We start from the raw sequence: 16,276 nt of genomic DNA on the forward strand, positions 1-16,276 counted from the left end.
CCAGTTTCAAATTACAAAGATCCATGTAACAAAATAATAGATAATACCTAAACATTGATATAGACAAAATACATTCCTTCATGGCAGCGGCCTCTTTCAGTAACACCCTGCCACAGTGTAATAATTGTTCAGGAATAGTTTGAGGAACTTGGAAAAGAGGTCAAGGTGTCAACTTGCCCTCCAAATTCCCCAGATCTCAATCTGATTGACAAACAAGTCCAGTCCATGGAGGCCCCACCTTGCAACTTGCGACTTAAAGGACCTGCTGCTAAGATCTTGGCGCCAGACACCACAGGACACCGTCAGATCTGGTTTGGTAGCACAAAGGGGACCTGCACCAGGCGGGTGGTTTTCCATGCATGTTATGGCTTATGGGCGTTGATGCATTAGTTACACATTTTTATTACACTCTAATCGTATTTTTCTGTATTATAATTATAGTGTTCATAGTCATGCTTGCATTTTTCAATAGCGAAATCTCTGCACACTTGAATAGCATTAAAGCTGATAGCAGTTGTCCTTGATGCTCAGAAGGCCAACATGCCACTGGGGTTTCTGCAGAGCAGATCTGGAGCAGCACTTCATTGGGTCAGTGATGAGCAAAGGCTTTTTTTCATTGTGACTCCAGATATGTCTTTATTTTCATTTGCTACAGTATGCAACCCAAAAGCAGAATGTCATTGCTGTCATCCACATTCTATTCCCCACTCTTGATTACTTTAAAGGGGCCCGATTATGCATTTCCAGTTTTTCCTTTATTGTGTTATTTAGATTTATGTGCATGTAAACGGTCTGCAAAGTCTTAGGGCCCAAAGTTCACGCCAAAGAGAGAAACTCTCACCGGGGAAACCACACTTCACTATTATGAATTCTGAAACACCTTGTTGGCAGCCCAGCCTTACTTTTCAGACCTTACTTCCGTGGCATGGTGAGGTGACTTCATAACACAATCCTTATACCTGGTAGGATCTGTCTTGCAGTATGTAGACAACATACTGCAAGACAGAGGTGGAACATGTAGGGTAAGCTGACCAATCAGAGCACGCTGAGCCCATTGGGGGACTTAAAACTCTAACGGAGGGTTTCAGACACAGTTATAGACATAGCGAATAGAGATGTACAGTATGAGAAAAGTTATGTGTTTATGGTACATTGAAACATGTAAATCTATTGTAGCATACCCCAAAATTAAAATTATGAACAGTGAAAATGAGCACAATGCGTTTGCTGAGTATAGCTGGTTTTGTTTCCCTTATTTATTTGGTTTATCCAAATTTAAGATAAACAAGTACCCTTTTGCATAATCAAGTAAGAATACATTGGTCATTGAGATTACAGACTTGCAGTTCTCCATTTGTTGAAAGCCTGAGTTGCTCTCACTACTGTGTTCTGCAAACAACCTATTTTATTGACATCCTGTCTGCTAGCCTGCTGCTTCAGGGGAAACAGCCCTGACACTAATTTTGCTTGATGTCTCCATTGTTAAGGTACTTAAAAAAGATAATAAGTAGTCATGTCTTTATTGGCAGAGTTCAACAATGAAACAGAATAGGGTTATTTGCTTCTGAAAAAAATGTTTAATATACTTTGTTAGCTCACACTGGTTGAACTGATGTTTTGCGTTTGTGTTTCATTCAAGTTTAATGATTTAACTTATTGCTGCAAATGCCTTTTAGAGAATTCATAACACAACATCTGGAAAAACAGCCTTCTTTAAATCCCTCACATTTAGAGAAATTCACCTCTGCTAAATGTATATCCAGTGTTATGTTTCCTCACAACAGATCGGATTTAAATACAGATCTGAGATCATGGTTGATCAGTTCTTGCCATCATTAGCGATAGGTCTGCAGTTGAAATAGAGTAAATATTATAATTTGTGATTGATTTACACTTGTCAGTAATGGAGCATACTGTCCAAATAAGTACGTCAATAACTGAGAAATAGAACAAACATTGGTAACAAAGCTAAACTGTGTTCCCAGTAGACAATAGTGGTCTCAAGCACTAAAATTGTGCCACTCCCACCTTACGTAATTTCATAATACGTCTTTGAAATGATTCAGCCTTTTGTGGAACTTTTCAAGATTCAGTGAGTATCAAATGACCCCAAAAGTCAGCTCCATTATGTGGCTCTGTTGTGTGCTGTCACTTTTTCACAATATTTGTGGTTTCTAAAGAAATTTCTTAATGGGATTTGGATGGAATACTTTTGTTTTTATATTAATTTTCTTTTCTGTCTGTGTGTTCTCCCAGAGTTTTGTTGTTTTCTATGCTAAGCAAACAGAGTGTTAAATGTGTTAAATGATATGGCTTCATAATAGATATCTTCAACAGGCTAGTTTTCAAAGCTTGAAAATAATTGCATTTTATAGTCTAACTATATGGCCACTTTAAAACTTTAAAAGCTAGCCTGTTCAAGATGGCTTACATATTCCAGTTCCCTCTTACTAGTCAAGTTCCTGTACACTATATAAATGTTTAAAGTGCAATAACGTAAATGTTTGTTGTGCTTTATTTAGAAATTATTGAAATACTCATGTTCCTTTTAAAAGTTTGCAATATATTTTAAAGTACTTAATAAATAATTTGCATGTACTCGTGAAAAAGAAGACAAGACATACACCAAGTAAAGTGGATATAGAATGTATATACAGCAGTTTGCTAAATCAATATTATTTCAGTATCCTTTGCCTGAATCAATGTCAAATTGTGTGACAAGCACCCTACTGGAGTCATCAGGAAATCATCAAATAAAAAGCTGAATCAGTTGTTGCTCTCACAGAAATTTATAGTGCAGTGAATTAACAAGGAGGAGGTCTGAAAAAGAGATGGGGTTCGACAGTCAATCATACCAAGGCAATATAAATTTAAATGTCCCTTTCACAAAATCAGGGTTTGAATATTTTTTTCCCTTTTTTTTCAGAGGAAATTGTCAGTATTCCTAATTTTCCAGGAAGAAAGCCAGTCTTACTCGAATGCTATGTTGTGTTTTACCAAAATAGTAAATTGTTATTAGTTATGACATTCAGGGTGATAGCTTTTAACCTGTGAAACTGATCTGGCATCTGTAACACTTGGGAACAACATGAATAGGAGCAACTTTATGAACTATGTGGAATGCAGAATAGTACATTGCCGTTATAACAGTATTAAACTAAATACATGATCACAGTTTAATTACAATCATCAGCCCTGTCTTCTGAGGCTAAGAAGTCATGACTAAGGGTATATTTTACAATTTAAACATTTTCCTGTCTGTTCAAGGTTGTGTTTAAATCTTTTATGCCAAGTAGTACATATGTACTTGATTAAGATTAAGTGCGTGTGTGTGTATGTATGTATGTATGTATGTATGCATGTGTATATATATATATATATACAGTATATATGTACGGCTAACTATATACAATGCTGCATAATATGTTTCATCTGGAAGGTGTACTGTTGGGCAGGGTCGTCAGAAGCATTTTGAATGTGGGGGGACCCTCCCCCAGGAATTTTTTTAATGAATTAGATGCCATTTCCTGCATTCTGGTGTATTTTTAACAGGTTGTTAAACACCTAATTTTGGAATGGATTCTTTTGTGATGCAATAGAAACTGATATTTTATGCTAAATGTGGGAGGGGTCCAAATGAATAATTATGAAATGTGAGGGGGGACACGTCCCCCTCAAATTTAATCTGCCCATGCTGTTGGGTAAACAGTATATGACATGCTGAACCTTTGAACTTGCAATGTTTTCATTATCTTTTAATGTGGATGTCTCGTTTTATGTTAGGAAGACGGTATAAACAGTCTACTCCATAAAACCTCCCATATGGGACAAATACCAGCTCTGTTCAGTAAAAAAGCGGCAGTAATTCCTACTTAGCTGTGCAGAAAAGCACTTTTCACTTGCATGGCATCTCAATGACAAATCTATCCTCACTGTCTATGTTAAACGTACTCAACCATGCATGTAATAAGATGATCTATGAAATGAATTATTAATTAAAATTCAGTGTTTTCAAATTATATCCCGTGGAAGACAAAATAGGGTTAGCTTTCTTTAAGATGAATTGACTGGACTGTGATCCATAAAGTCTTTTCTCCATTCAAGCCTTCTAATTCATAATGCATCCCCAAGGCTGGTGATCTGAATCCCACCATCACACCCTGGCTGGATATAACATGTTCTCCCTTGTCGCGTGGATTTCTTCGTACAGTCCAGTAACATATTTCAATTTGTGGCTCTGAATTGCTATTGTGTATGTATTTGCATTCCCATCCCATGTGCATATTTTAAAATATTTTATCCTTTTCTTATTTGGCTTGTGGCTCTACTCAGGGGTAGGCCCGTGCATATTTCGGTAGACATAGACTAGACAGTTGCAAAGGAACTGAATGAATTAATTAATGAATGAACATTACATTTATATAGCACTTTTCAAGACACGCAAAGTGCTTTTACCGAACCAATGGGGAGCCACTTCAGCCACCACCACCGTGTAGCCCCCAGCCGCATGCACCATTCTGTGCCAGTATGCTCACCACAATTATTAAATTCTGTAGACTTAATGAATCGGTACCAATGCCTCGTGCATTGCAGTGGCCTACACCCAGTTTTTGCCCTTTTATTGTCATGGTACAAAGCGAAGGCCAACTTTAGCTCAGTTTGCTTATGTAATGAAATTGCCAGCACAATTACAGCAGGGAAAGCTGCCCAGCACTGTATGCTTCGGATAATTATGCTTCTAGCTGAACACTAAAATATTAATTATAATGCTGCCTCAGCAGACTGTAATGTTGCTGAAACGTTTGAGGGGTGATGCAGCTGGATGCCGGGTCACGCACTCGGCCTCTCGTCACGAATCCCTTCCAGGAACAATATGCGCAAGTTGTACAGGTCAAGCTAGGGGGGAGGGGGGGGTGGGAAACAAGAAAAAAAATGTGTTTCCCACAGTGGTTAGCTCAAAATAGAAAAGCAATAGGATTTCATCAGCCGTTCCTGATTCTGGTTTGTTATTCATCCATCCATTTTCCATGCTGCATATCTGCTGCAGACTCGATGAGTCTGGGGCAGGTGTGGACTGGCCATCGGGAAGTTTGTGAATTTTCCCAGTCAGCCCGTCTGGTTAGGGCCGGTCTTTCTTCCCAAACCCCAGCATCATAAAGCCTGTATACGACCCATATTGATCTCAGCATGTTTCCTTCTTTCCTGTGAATTGCAGGAAATGATTAATGGTTAATGCTTTGCTTCACTGGTGAACAACTGGCATAATCTGTCATGGGGGAGTCGCCCCTTTATCAGAGGCAAATTTTACCAGGCAGCACCCCCCATCGCCGGGCAGCGCCAAATTCCCGGGCTGTTTTTTGTTGCCAGTCCACCCCTGGCCTGGAGTCTGCCTATCCCATGAAGCACCTCTCTGTACACTCAGTGGACACTTCATTAGGTGCACCTAGCAAAATGGGTGGGAACCACTCTTACTTCCAGAATCACTTCAAGGCTTGACATGTTGTGTGTTCCGGGAAACTATCCTGCATCCCACTGTCATACTTTGTTGTGGTTGCACATGTGGCCTTCATGTTAGCTTGAACGAGTATGGAAATTCTCCTCTGACTTCTCTCATTAGCATGTTCATCTCACCGTTCTCTGTAAACTCTAGGTGCTGCAGTGCATGAAAGCCCCAAGAGGGCTAAAAAAAACCTTTCCTACTTAATACTTCCTCTGTCGTCTTTTTATTTTTGCTGTTATGTTATTATATTTCATAGTTAAAGCTTGCAATGTTACTTCATTTAGGGATGAAAAACATCTCAGCAGACAATTGTGAATGCTGAAACAGCAGATGGCCACCAGTAAATTATGCATCAGAGAACATAACTTGATTTTCATTTTTGAATCATTGTGATTGCCTCACTTTGTATATTGCCCAGATTAAATTCTTTTTCTCATCAGCTCTCTGAATAGGTTGTGATAAGCATCTGCGAAGGCTTGAAAATGAAATGGAATTATACTTTTCAAAAAGAGACACGAATATAATGCAGTGCCGTAAACCATGCTGCATTTTCATTTTATTGTGATGTATCCTGATTGATTTAGGCTGTTGCGTCAATCACAACAGAATATAGTGGTGCAAAATGATGTTTATTTGTGCTGTTTCAACACTTAATGCTGCCTAATACTCAGATTGCAATAGATTGCTGCATCTTACAGAATGATGAAATCAATATGAGGGATTTAAAGAAGGCTGTTTTTTCAGATGTTGTGTTATGGAAACCGTCAGACATTCAAATGCTGCCATATCTTTGAGACAAATTCAAAATTTTTATGTATGTATTTATACGTGAATCTATCTATCTATCTATCTATCTATCTATCTATCTATTTTTAGGAAATTGGTCTGAGAAAAAAACTAAAGGTTTCATTGAAAAAATAAGTCAATCAAGATATCGATGAACACAATAATTATTCAGTCAGATAATTTCCACCTCCAATCTACCAGGCAATTTTTAAAATGCTATATTTTGATCTTTGAGAGCATGTTTCCTGCAGTGACCAAGGTCTCTGATAGCTCTGTGGTTTTCCTTGTGACAGAAATCGACATCAATGAGCCCCCTGCCAGGAGACAGTCCCCTCCCCCAAGACTGGAAAAGCTACTTGTCTCCCCAGGGACGCAGATATTATGTCAACACCGCTAGCAATGGTAAGCACAGTATGTATTTAAAAAAGTATTCTTCATTTTGTAATAATGGGATTATCTTGTTATCTGGGATTATACTGACTCAAACAGCAAGCTGTGTGTTTTCAACCAGGTAGTCTTTATTTGCCTTCTATCCGAACTGTCAGAACCTCCGCCAGTACATATGACAGCAAATGTACAATGCGTGTGACATCAACAATATCATATATCCAGGCACTGCAGGGATACCAGTGATGGTGCAGCTGTCAATAAGATTAAATAAAAGTACTGTTCTTTCTTTTAATCCCATATATTGTATACCTTAAATTCTTCTTCAGAACTTAATGCCTAAAATCATCCATACTGTATGCACTGAGGATATGGCTTTGGTCTCCTTATTGAGGTACCAAAGGTACCACTGTATTCAATTTTCTCCTCTTGGATGTAGGACGCATTTTTTAAAAATCACAAATTATAACTGTGAGCCCTTTGTTAAAGTCTACAATCCGTATTTTTGGAAAGTCCTACCGCTTGACAGATTAAATATTTGCTTCTCTTATATTTGCTTTACTGCTGTTTCACTTTTCATTCAACTCGGACCCTAAACTCATTGCCGGTCATTTAATTGTAATTGAAATATCGGGCAGGTGGATGATCATAAGCAAAAATGAAAACTTCCGATTAAAAGTTGAAATTGAATTCTGAATAAACACAATGATTTCTGCTGTTCTATAAGCAGGCATTAATCTTTTGCAATGGGCTGGGTATATTTTAAGGACATGTGCATCTAGTGTCATGCGAGGCCTCCTCCAATGAATTATTGTCTCCTGTGAGTAATGAAGTGCAGATGGGTCTGCGTGGTACCAGCGGGTCTGAACTGATCTGAGAACCAGCACCACTATCTCCACTTGTTCAGACATTGCCTGCAGAAGCCACCAGAAGACAATTAGCGTTCTGTTTGTTTTTTTTCCCCCGAATCCCTAGCTGGCTGACTGCTCCCTAAGTTCATTCGTGCAATAGAGAAGAGACTGAGGGCTGATATCCATCAGCACAAATACATCAGAGGGGATAAATAAGAGTGTGATGTGTTTGTTTGTTATTTGTTTTTCCCAAAAGCTGGAGGCCTTCGATTGTAGCTACTACAGTTCTTGAGTTCTTCCTTTATACTTGCAAGTATGCTTACACTCTGTGTTAAAGAGCAAATGGCTAGAAATTTCACTGTAGACCATGATGCTTGGTTAGTTTTGGAAGTTGATGCTGAATGATATGGCATGTGAACAGGGCAGGAGGACATTTAGCCTTTTAAGCAGATGGTTTAGCAGATGTTGAAATGGCTGAATGATGAAAAACAGATTGACAGATTAGTGTGCAATGATGTAGATTTTGAAGGAAATGCAATTGGCAATTAATTTAATGAAAATTACATAGGTAATATTATTTATGATAGTTTTGCTGGTACTGTATGTATGGTGGTGGTGGCTCTAAGGCTAGGGATCTGTGCTAGCAACTGGAAGGTTGCTGGTTCGAATCCTGCGAATGCCCAGAATAATTGTACTCCTTTGGACCTTGAACAAGGCCCTTAACCTGCAATTGCTTCATCCTGGGTATGATGTTAATCTACATCCAGCCCTATAAGGCGGTCCTCAAACTTGCAGGAAGAAACTTGGGGGTTAGTGGCAGGATTGGCACTCCAGCCCCCGAGAGAAAAACTCCCACTGGTCCACTTGGACAAGTGTGGTGCTGAGGTATCACTCACCATATGGCAGCACTCAGGTTCTCATCCCTGAGGTGGTCTGTCATGCTGTATTAATTGTTATCCAATTATGGGGTTTTATTTATCATATTAAAAATCATTTGTAATTACACTGACATTTTTAATATGTTTATATTATTTTTACATGTAAACAGAAATTTGTGTATGGTAGAAATTTAATTTAGGTACATCTCTCAAAGGTTCTGTAGCGAATCTGCTTTATGGGATTTAAATGTGCAAACTTTTTTTTTCAAAGCAGCTTCTATAAAGATAGCCTGATGTATCTTTCTGATTCAACAAATATAATATTGATTAATAAGTTGCACGATGATGGTATTTGTTTGACAAATTGAATTGTAACATTCACATAAATAGTTTAAGAACAAGAAAAAATGTAATCCAGCTAAATAAAACTGGTGACTTTAGAAGTTTCAGTGTACATGAAGTTAAGCAAATTCTATTTTCTTAGCTAGCTGCTAAGAAACTAAATTGAGAAATACAGACTGCAAGCACCACGGTATTAAATAAAGCTTGTGAGGGGTATTTTTAGCCTGCCTGCTGGCTCAGTGGGTCGCACTGTTGCTTCACACCCCAAGGGTTGGCCGTTTGAATCTCACCTCCACGCTGTGTTAATGGAGATAGCATGTTCTCTCTGTGTCATGTGGGTTTGGACAGGTATCCCATGTGATGGACAGGTATCCCATCCAGGCTGTGCAAGCTTGTGCTGCCTGGCATATTCTCCTGGTCCCCTCAATGTCCCTGACCAGGATACATGCCTGTAAGATGGGTGTATTGTCACAAATAACATAACATAAATTAAAATGTCCAATCACATCTAGGGATACTTCTAAAACTGAACATGTTTAAATATAAATATTAACGTACCACCAACACATATACACTAGCGAAAAGCTTTGCTATTTTTTCCCTCTGATTTTCTGTGCCTTTTAATTTAGGCAAATGTTTTCATATCCTGGAAACATCTTAAAATAAATGTATAATTTAAACTATTATAAGCTTTAATGGAAGGTCAACGTGCAGAATGAACGCCATTCTCGGTTTTTCATGATACTTGGTAGAAGAGGTGTGTGTCTCCAGCAAAGCTGATGTGGTCACTAAGTCATTTCTGAAGACAAACATGACCTTCACAGCAGCTCTGCCTAGCCAGTTTTCGTTTCTCCTTTAATAGATTACAGACAATGCCGTTAGTTTGGATTGTTAACTTGAGAGGCCACATTTCACATTGACTTCTTCTCACTGATATCCATAGTTTTTCCCTTTGGTTTTTGCTATCTACATGTTAGGTTTCATTTTGCATTTTATGTATCTGTACTGTGATCCTTTTTGAAACACGCAGTATGTTCTCCAGATTAAATTTAGGGTGACTGTGTGTCTGGTGCTTATCTCAGGCAACATACAGTAGGGCATGAGAGAGGAGATACCCTGGAAAGGATACCTGTTTGATCCTTTTGTATTATTTTTATCATATCAAAATAACCATTTTATCCTTAAATGTACTGGCCATCCTCCACAGACGCATCATTTCCCCAAACGACACTATAAGTCTTTACTTTAATGTGTCCAAAACAATAAAACCTTTTGAGTGAGGGTCACTGACAATGTTTGTTATGCCCAATTCTTATTTCCAGGATATTTTACAGAAAGCTTGCAGAAAGTTGGCAGCGTTTTGTTTGTTTAGTTTTTTGATTGCCATAGTTACCAACCGCACGTGGGCGTGTGTCACTGCTGGGCTAAGTTCCTCTCAATCGCCGTTGCTCTGCAGGCAGCTGAGTCCCTCAACTTCCTGGTAACGCTAAGAGAAACGGACTCATTTGCAGATGCAGGTGCCGGCAGCACTCTCTCCCAGATCCGTTTTATGATGCTATCTAAAGTACTGTATAAATGGACATAAACCCAATATGTAAAGCACCTGACATATCATATATCTGGCGGCATCATTTGTCGGCTGCAACTTTGGGCTGTGCCTGAAACTCTTGTACCTTTTATGCTTCACAACGATGTAGCAGCCCCTTGTGGCCAGCTCAGTGCGGAAGCTCCTGAAGGCTCAGTGAATGCTGGTTACAATATAAACTTCCAAGACACAGTGCACTGCATTGGACAAGACTGGGGCCACCTATGGAACGCTTCTAGAATAGTCTACTGCTGGCATGTCAGTTATGCATTTTACCCTAAGTAATTTATGCTCATTTTTATAAGAAATGCTTATTGTTAGTATCAACATCTGATTATGCAAAAATTCCACAGTGGCACATAACAGAAAAATTGTTTATACAGAGAAACCATTCTCAGGGCAGTTTTGTGTTTGGTTTCTTTATTCTTAATCAAGTTTGAATAAATAAATACACCGAACGCTGTGTGCTGAAAAATCATATTTGTTTTGTTATGAATATTTTTGCAATAAATGTATACATAAATTTTATAGAAGTGCACATAAATATATCATAAATAAAAAAAACGTGTAGGCACGAAGCGAGAAATAGTGGTCCAATGGGGAAAATGGATACAAGTAGCTATTGTACTCTGACTGAATTACGACATGGGCATGCCCTTTTGTGAATAAAATAGGTTCTTAAAAGCCTGCTGTCTCAATACTTTGCCAATGGACTATTGCTGAATTCTTGAACCTGTGCCAAGTGCTCCAGGGAATAGGACATTAAGAATGGAGGAGGGTAGAGAATTCTCTATCAGCATATTACTGAGGATTGTGGACTGGGATGTAGGAATCATTAATAGTGGCCCTAGTGCTGACAGGGTTAATTTCTGTTAGCAAATACATTTTCCTGACGTTTCTCTTTTTACTGTGAGTGTCTGTGGATGGGTTAATGGCCAGCTTTCTATATAAAGTCAAAAAGAATCCATTGGTGAATTATTGATGTTTTATCAAAAAAAAAAAAGACAAATGTGTTGTGTACTGCTTTAATGTGCTCCATTAATATCAGTGATTCTAATGGAATGTGTCTACAGTATGATTTGTGAAGATATGAGACAAGAATTGGAGAAGAGTACCGGCATTGGAAAATGTATATATATATATATATATATATATATATATATATGTGTGTGTGTGTGTGTGTGTGTGTGACCACTGGGCCCTTGAGTAAGACCCTTAAGCCTAAAAATATATGTATGCCTCAAGGAGAGCAATTTGGAATGAGTGAAAACTATAAGAGACATACTGATAAGAATGAGAGGCTCAGACTAACCTTACAAAAGAATATCTTATGGAAGATTTACTTAACTAATGCCTTGTCCACACGTACACAGATGTTTTTTAAAACGGTGTTTTTCCTCCTCCGTTTAAAATAAAATCCCGGTCCTTACGAACATTGTCTTCTAAAAAATTTCCGTCCACATGAAACCGCTAAAATGCACTGTCATTATAACTCTAACCGTACTGCCATGTTAGCCAATCAGAAGCCTAATTGCCAGTCTTGTTAAGTTGAAAACCATGGCGCACATTCCGACGCCTGTGTTGATCAATATAATGCGAGAGTGACTCAACATTTATCTGTACACATGTAAGAAGTCCTGTCAGCAAGGTTAGCATAAGCACTATTTCAGCTAAGTCCGCCATTGCTCAAAGTCGCCTAATGTACAGTATACAGCAAACAGCGCACACTCTGACGTTAAATAAAGTGGACAACGGCGCAAAATCTGACGTTTTGAGCCGAAAACTCGGAAAACCATCGGAAAGTTTTCCCTGTCTACATGTCGACGCTGAAAATGGAGTTTCTTAAAATCTTCACCCTGGATGGAGTTTTGCAAAAGCTCCGTTTTCATGACCTGAGATGCCGTTTACGTGTGGACAAAAGCCCAAGGCGTATAGAAAAAGGTACATTTTAAAATATACCCGTGTACGCGTGGACAAGGCATAAGAATGTTTCAGGAAACATGGTGGAGCTTCAAGAGACAACTCAAGGTAGAACTTACGAACGACGTACCATTAAGAATATTTCGGGCAAATAGGCCCTGGCTACTCTTCTGGAAGAAGAATGGCACGAAATCTATTTGGCCACTGTGAAGGACTTATGTCTGTCATTCCCAAGACAAGTTAATGCTGCATTAGCTGCTAAAGGCGGCTCTACTCTATACTAATAAACTATGTTGGTCTGAAACCAGGTGTTTCATTGTCCAACCCCTGTACATTCAAACTGTATGTCAACTGGGACAGTGAGCAGATGAAGGTGACATGGAGATGGAAGGAAGAAGCTGGTGCTGGTGGTTAGTGAAGTGTTTATTTCTTCTATTTAGTTTTTGAGTAATTATTCCACAAAAGGGGAAATGGTTCAAAATGTATAGCACATAAAGAACATTTGACAGAAAAACCCCAAAAACGTTGAAATTAAACTTTATGTCATTTATACAAATACGAGTACCGGTATAAAGGAATTCTATAGTTTTCGCTTATCCCAACTTGTTCTTCTTGAACATACATATATATTTTTAAGGTTAAGGGCCGTACTCAAGGGCCCAATGGTAATGCAGCTACTCTGCTGACTATGGCTTTTGAACCAGCCAACTTCCAATCACTGGCACAGAGGCCTACGTAGCGGAACTATGCAGTTCCCCATACAGCAGTAATCTGATCAATTATAAGTCAGACTTAAGAAATTACTTAACACTTGGTAGAATTTTGTGTAATATGGCTTTATACCAATCATGCCAGTTGCTAGGAAATGTATTTTTGCTTTGTTTTGTAAACCAAACCTGAATTTAGAAAGTTTCCATTTCAAATTAACTTAATGAACATGTTATCAAGATTACAGTGGCAATTCATCGTTTTTGTTTAAGTGCAAATATCCTGTTATGGCAAGTCATAAATGGGATTTTACCAATCTGCATTAGCAGTTTTAAACATCTCACTATCATCACAGAAATCCAGGAAAAACATTCCAGCGAGATAATTCCAGGGCTTGGTGCAGTAAATTATGCGAAGAATTACAATAGGGAAGCACACGTCTAGCACATTCTCCTCACGGATTGAGCATGCTGGCATGAAAGTCTCTGCAGATCATCATGCAAAATAAGCCCAAAGATTAAGCTAACAAATAGTGTTAAAAATGCATTTCAGGAGAAACAAGCTGTGTGTATGCAATATGGAATTATAGATGACAAATGAATCGCTAGCAACAGCTAATCTGCTCTAGATACTTTACAGAGATGTACAGTATTTGAGGAGAGGTAATTAAGGGGGCAACAGCTCTGGATCTGACCAACAAATTTTGCTCCACGCATTTACACATAATAATTATACAAATGAGGAGTGCATCTGATTATTGAGCTCTGCCTCTGCGAGATACAAAATATGAAGCGTATCTATGAACTATAAAAATTCCCACACTACATAATATAACATGCAAGTAATTTTCCTCACAGAGTGAAAGTGTTTTTACAATTGCAGACAGATAACTTGAACGGAATCACGCACATTATGCACGTACACTGCAAATCCTCTGTGCTGTTGACAATTCAGTCTCATGCAGAACTGTAAATGGCATAAATTTTCTTTCACGTTGTCAAAGGGTGATGTTTTATGCATCCATAAATCAAATTGCATTTTCATTAAATGTAAAACTAGCTAAACCATTAAGTAAAGCCTTTTGTTTATCCATCAAGTAATATGAAAACGGAAGGAACTATTTCACGTGTTATAGATGTGATCAACAAACAAAGCTTTAAATTGGGATATTAAACAGATACAGGAGTAAGTTTGTGCATGGGCAGACATAACAGGCATGTGTTTATAAATAAAATACTATATTCATTCTTTAATGTAATGAGACTATTATTCATCATGCATGCTTGTCATTCCTTATAAAAAACAATGTTTTACACAGTCTTTATAGATGGAGAATTAAATTCAATGTCTAAAGCGTTACAACACAAAAGTAGATAAAATGCTCTTTTTACTAAATCTTTTTAACCTGGTTGTTATAATTTTTGTGTGCTTGGTGGTTTGGTTGGTGGTCACCATTCCATCACAAGACACATTTAGGCTATACACTGCTTTGCATGCATGTTTAATTTACCATGCTGAAACAACAGATAAAAGCAGCTTATGACTTAGCTGGTTTAACATGGTTGACAATGATCTTTATTAGATGGTCATGTCCCAGCTCTTGCAGTTCGTTGATCGTTTATCTGAGTTAGTAACCAGTTAGGCTGGTGTGTCTAGCCTATCAAGCCAGATATGCTGGTATGACCAGCTAAACTACTTAGAATAACCACTATAATCTGGTATGACCAGCTAAACCATCAAACATCATTCAGAAACATACGTTAAGCTAGTCAACTATCTTAAACTGGCCATCAGTTTGGTCAAGCTGTTTTTTTTCCCAGCAGTTTGTGCCTATGTTATTCAATTTAGGGGTGGGATTGATGAATCTCAGTAATTTTAATGAGACCACCTTTAATCCCCTCTACTTTATTAAAATTCTCCTCATTCCATACAATGAAGCTAACAGCAGCTTAATCTCATTAAATTGCCATTTTTACATTCTCTTTAAATCGCTTTTTTAATTATTGTATTTTAATTGTTTATTTACCGTAAAATATATTAACAAAAAATTCTGGTGTTCTACAGTGTGTACCTACTGAACAGGCACACATGCTTGATATAATGAAATTTTGGATCAGTGAGGCAAAATTAATAATTTGTTTCCAGTAAGTTCAAACAAAAATGCAGTGTAGCCTCAGCAATGTCTGGAATGTGTGGCTGCGTGGTATCCGTGAGATAACGTTTCCACAGCACACTTCCACATTCTTGTCTGTAGTTTTCATACCATTGTGGTTTCAAACAGGTATTAAAAACTTTTTATTAAACAACCTCCGTTTGGATCTTTCTGGACACCTGCCTGAAGATCAGTTTTTAATGAGTGCTGTAGAGTTGGGACATTATAAAATGGAAATGTGTTTAAATGTATTTATGACAAGCTTATAATTGACACCTACTTTGAATGTGTGGCACCGTGCCTTGAATATTTAGGGCTGGAGGGTTCGAATGTATGTTCATGCTTTTTCCCTTGTGTGTTTGGTTCCCTTCAGGAAATTCAGTTTGTTTCCACAGACCTAAAACTTGCAGTTAGGTTGATTGATGTCTCTAAAGTGCTAGTTGTGCTTGTGAGTGTGGAGTTCCCTGTGGTAAAAGAATATGGGGATATTCACAGTTGGAGTTTTTCTTGATGGACAACTACAAGCTTGAAAGACTTGAAATTATGATCGTTATTTGCAGCAAACAGTCTTTATGAGTACTCAGCCTTAGACAGACTCGTTGAGGTGATTGAAAGGGTACATCCTACAGACTCTGTAGTTCTGCTGGGTGACTTCGATGCACACATAGGGAATGTAATGTAATGTAAATTTTATTTCTAAAGCACATTTAAACAACTGAAGTTTTCCAAAGCGCTGTAGAAAATTAGCACAACCAAAACATAAATAAAACAACCCCATAAAGAGTTACAATACAATACAACCAAGAACTAAAATAATAAAATAAGATCGTCAACGCTCAACACTAAAAGCCAATCTATAAAAATGGATTTTTAATTGCGATTTAAAAATGAGATACTGAGAAGATTGTGGTTAGGGAAAATGGCCTTCTAGATGTAAACCCAGCAGTGGAACTCTTACTGGACTTCTGTTCATACCAGAGATCATGCAATGCAAACACCATGTTTGAATACATCAGTGTACTTGGTCCCAGAGATAATTAGTCCAAAGGTCATGCTTTGAGGAGCTTCTTGATCCTATGTAAAAGCCTTGTCACCAGGAGGCAATGCTGGAAAGTCCTGGTGAATCAGATTCACTACAGCTGAAGTACTGAGGTACCATATAAAACC

The 16,276-nt window shown here is 38.1% G+C and overlaps 1 protein-coding gene across 2 annotated transcripts in view; it reads left to right on the top strand.

Annotated features, from left to right (window-relative positions):
* The window catches only part of gas7b (growth arrest-specific 7b), a 68,748-nt gene that overhangs the window by 14,560 nt on the left and 37,912 nt on the right, over positions 1 to 16,276 (top strand). For both annotated transcript variants that reach the window (XM_072712281.1, XM_072712282.1), the window contains exon 2: positions 6,580 to 6,688. In XM_072712281.1, coding sequence (XP_072568382.1) covers positions 6,580 to 6,688 — 109 coding nt within the window. The remainder of the gene's footprint in view (positions 1 to 6,579; positions 6,689 to 16,276) is intronic.

Source organism: Paramormyrops kingsleyae, chromosome 5 (genome assembly GCF_048594095.1).
Source record: "Paramormyrops kingsleyae isolate MSU_618 chromosome 5, PKINGS_0.4, whole genome shotgun sequence".
In the NCBI taxonomy this organism is placed as follows: Eukaryota; Metazoa; Chordata; class Actinopteri; order Osteoglossiformes; family Mormyridae; genus Paramormyrops; species Paramormyrops kingsleyae.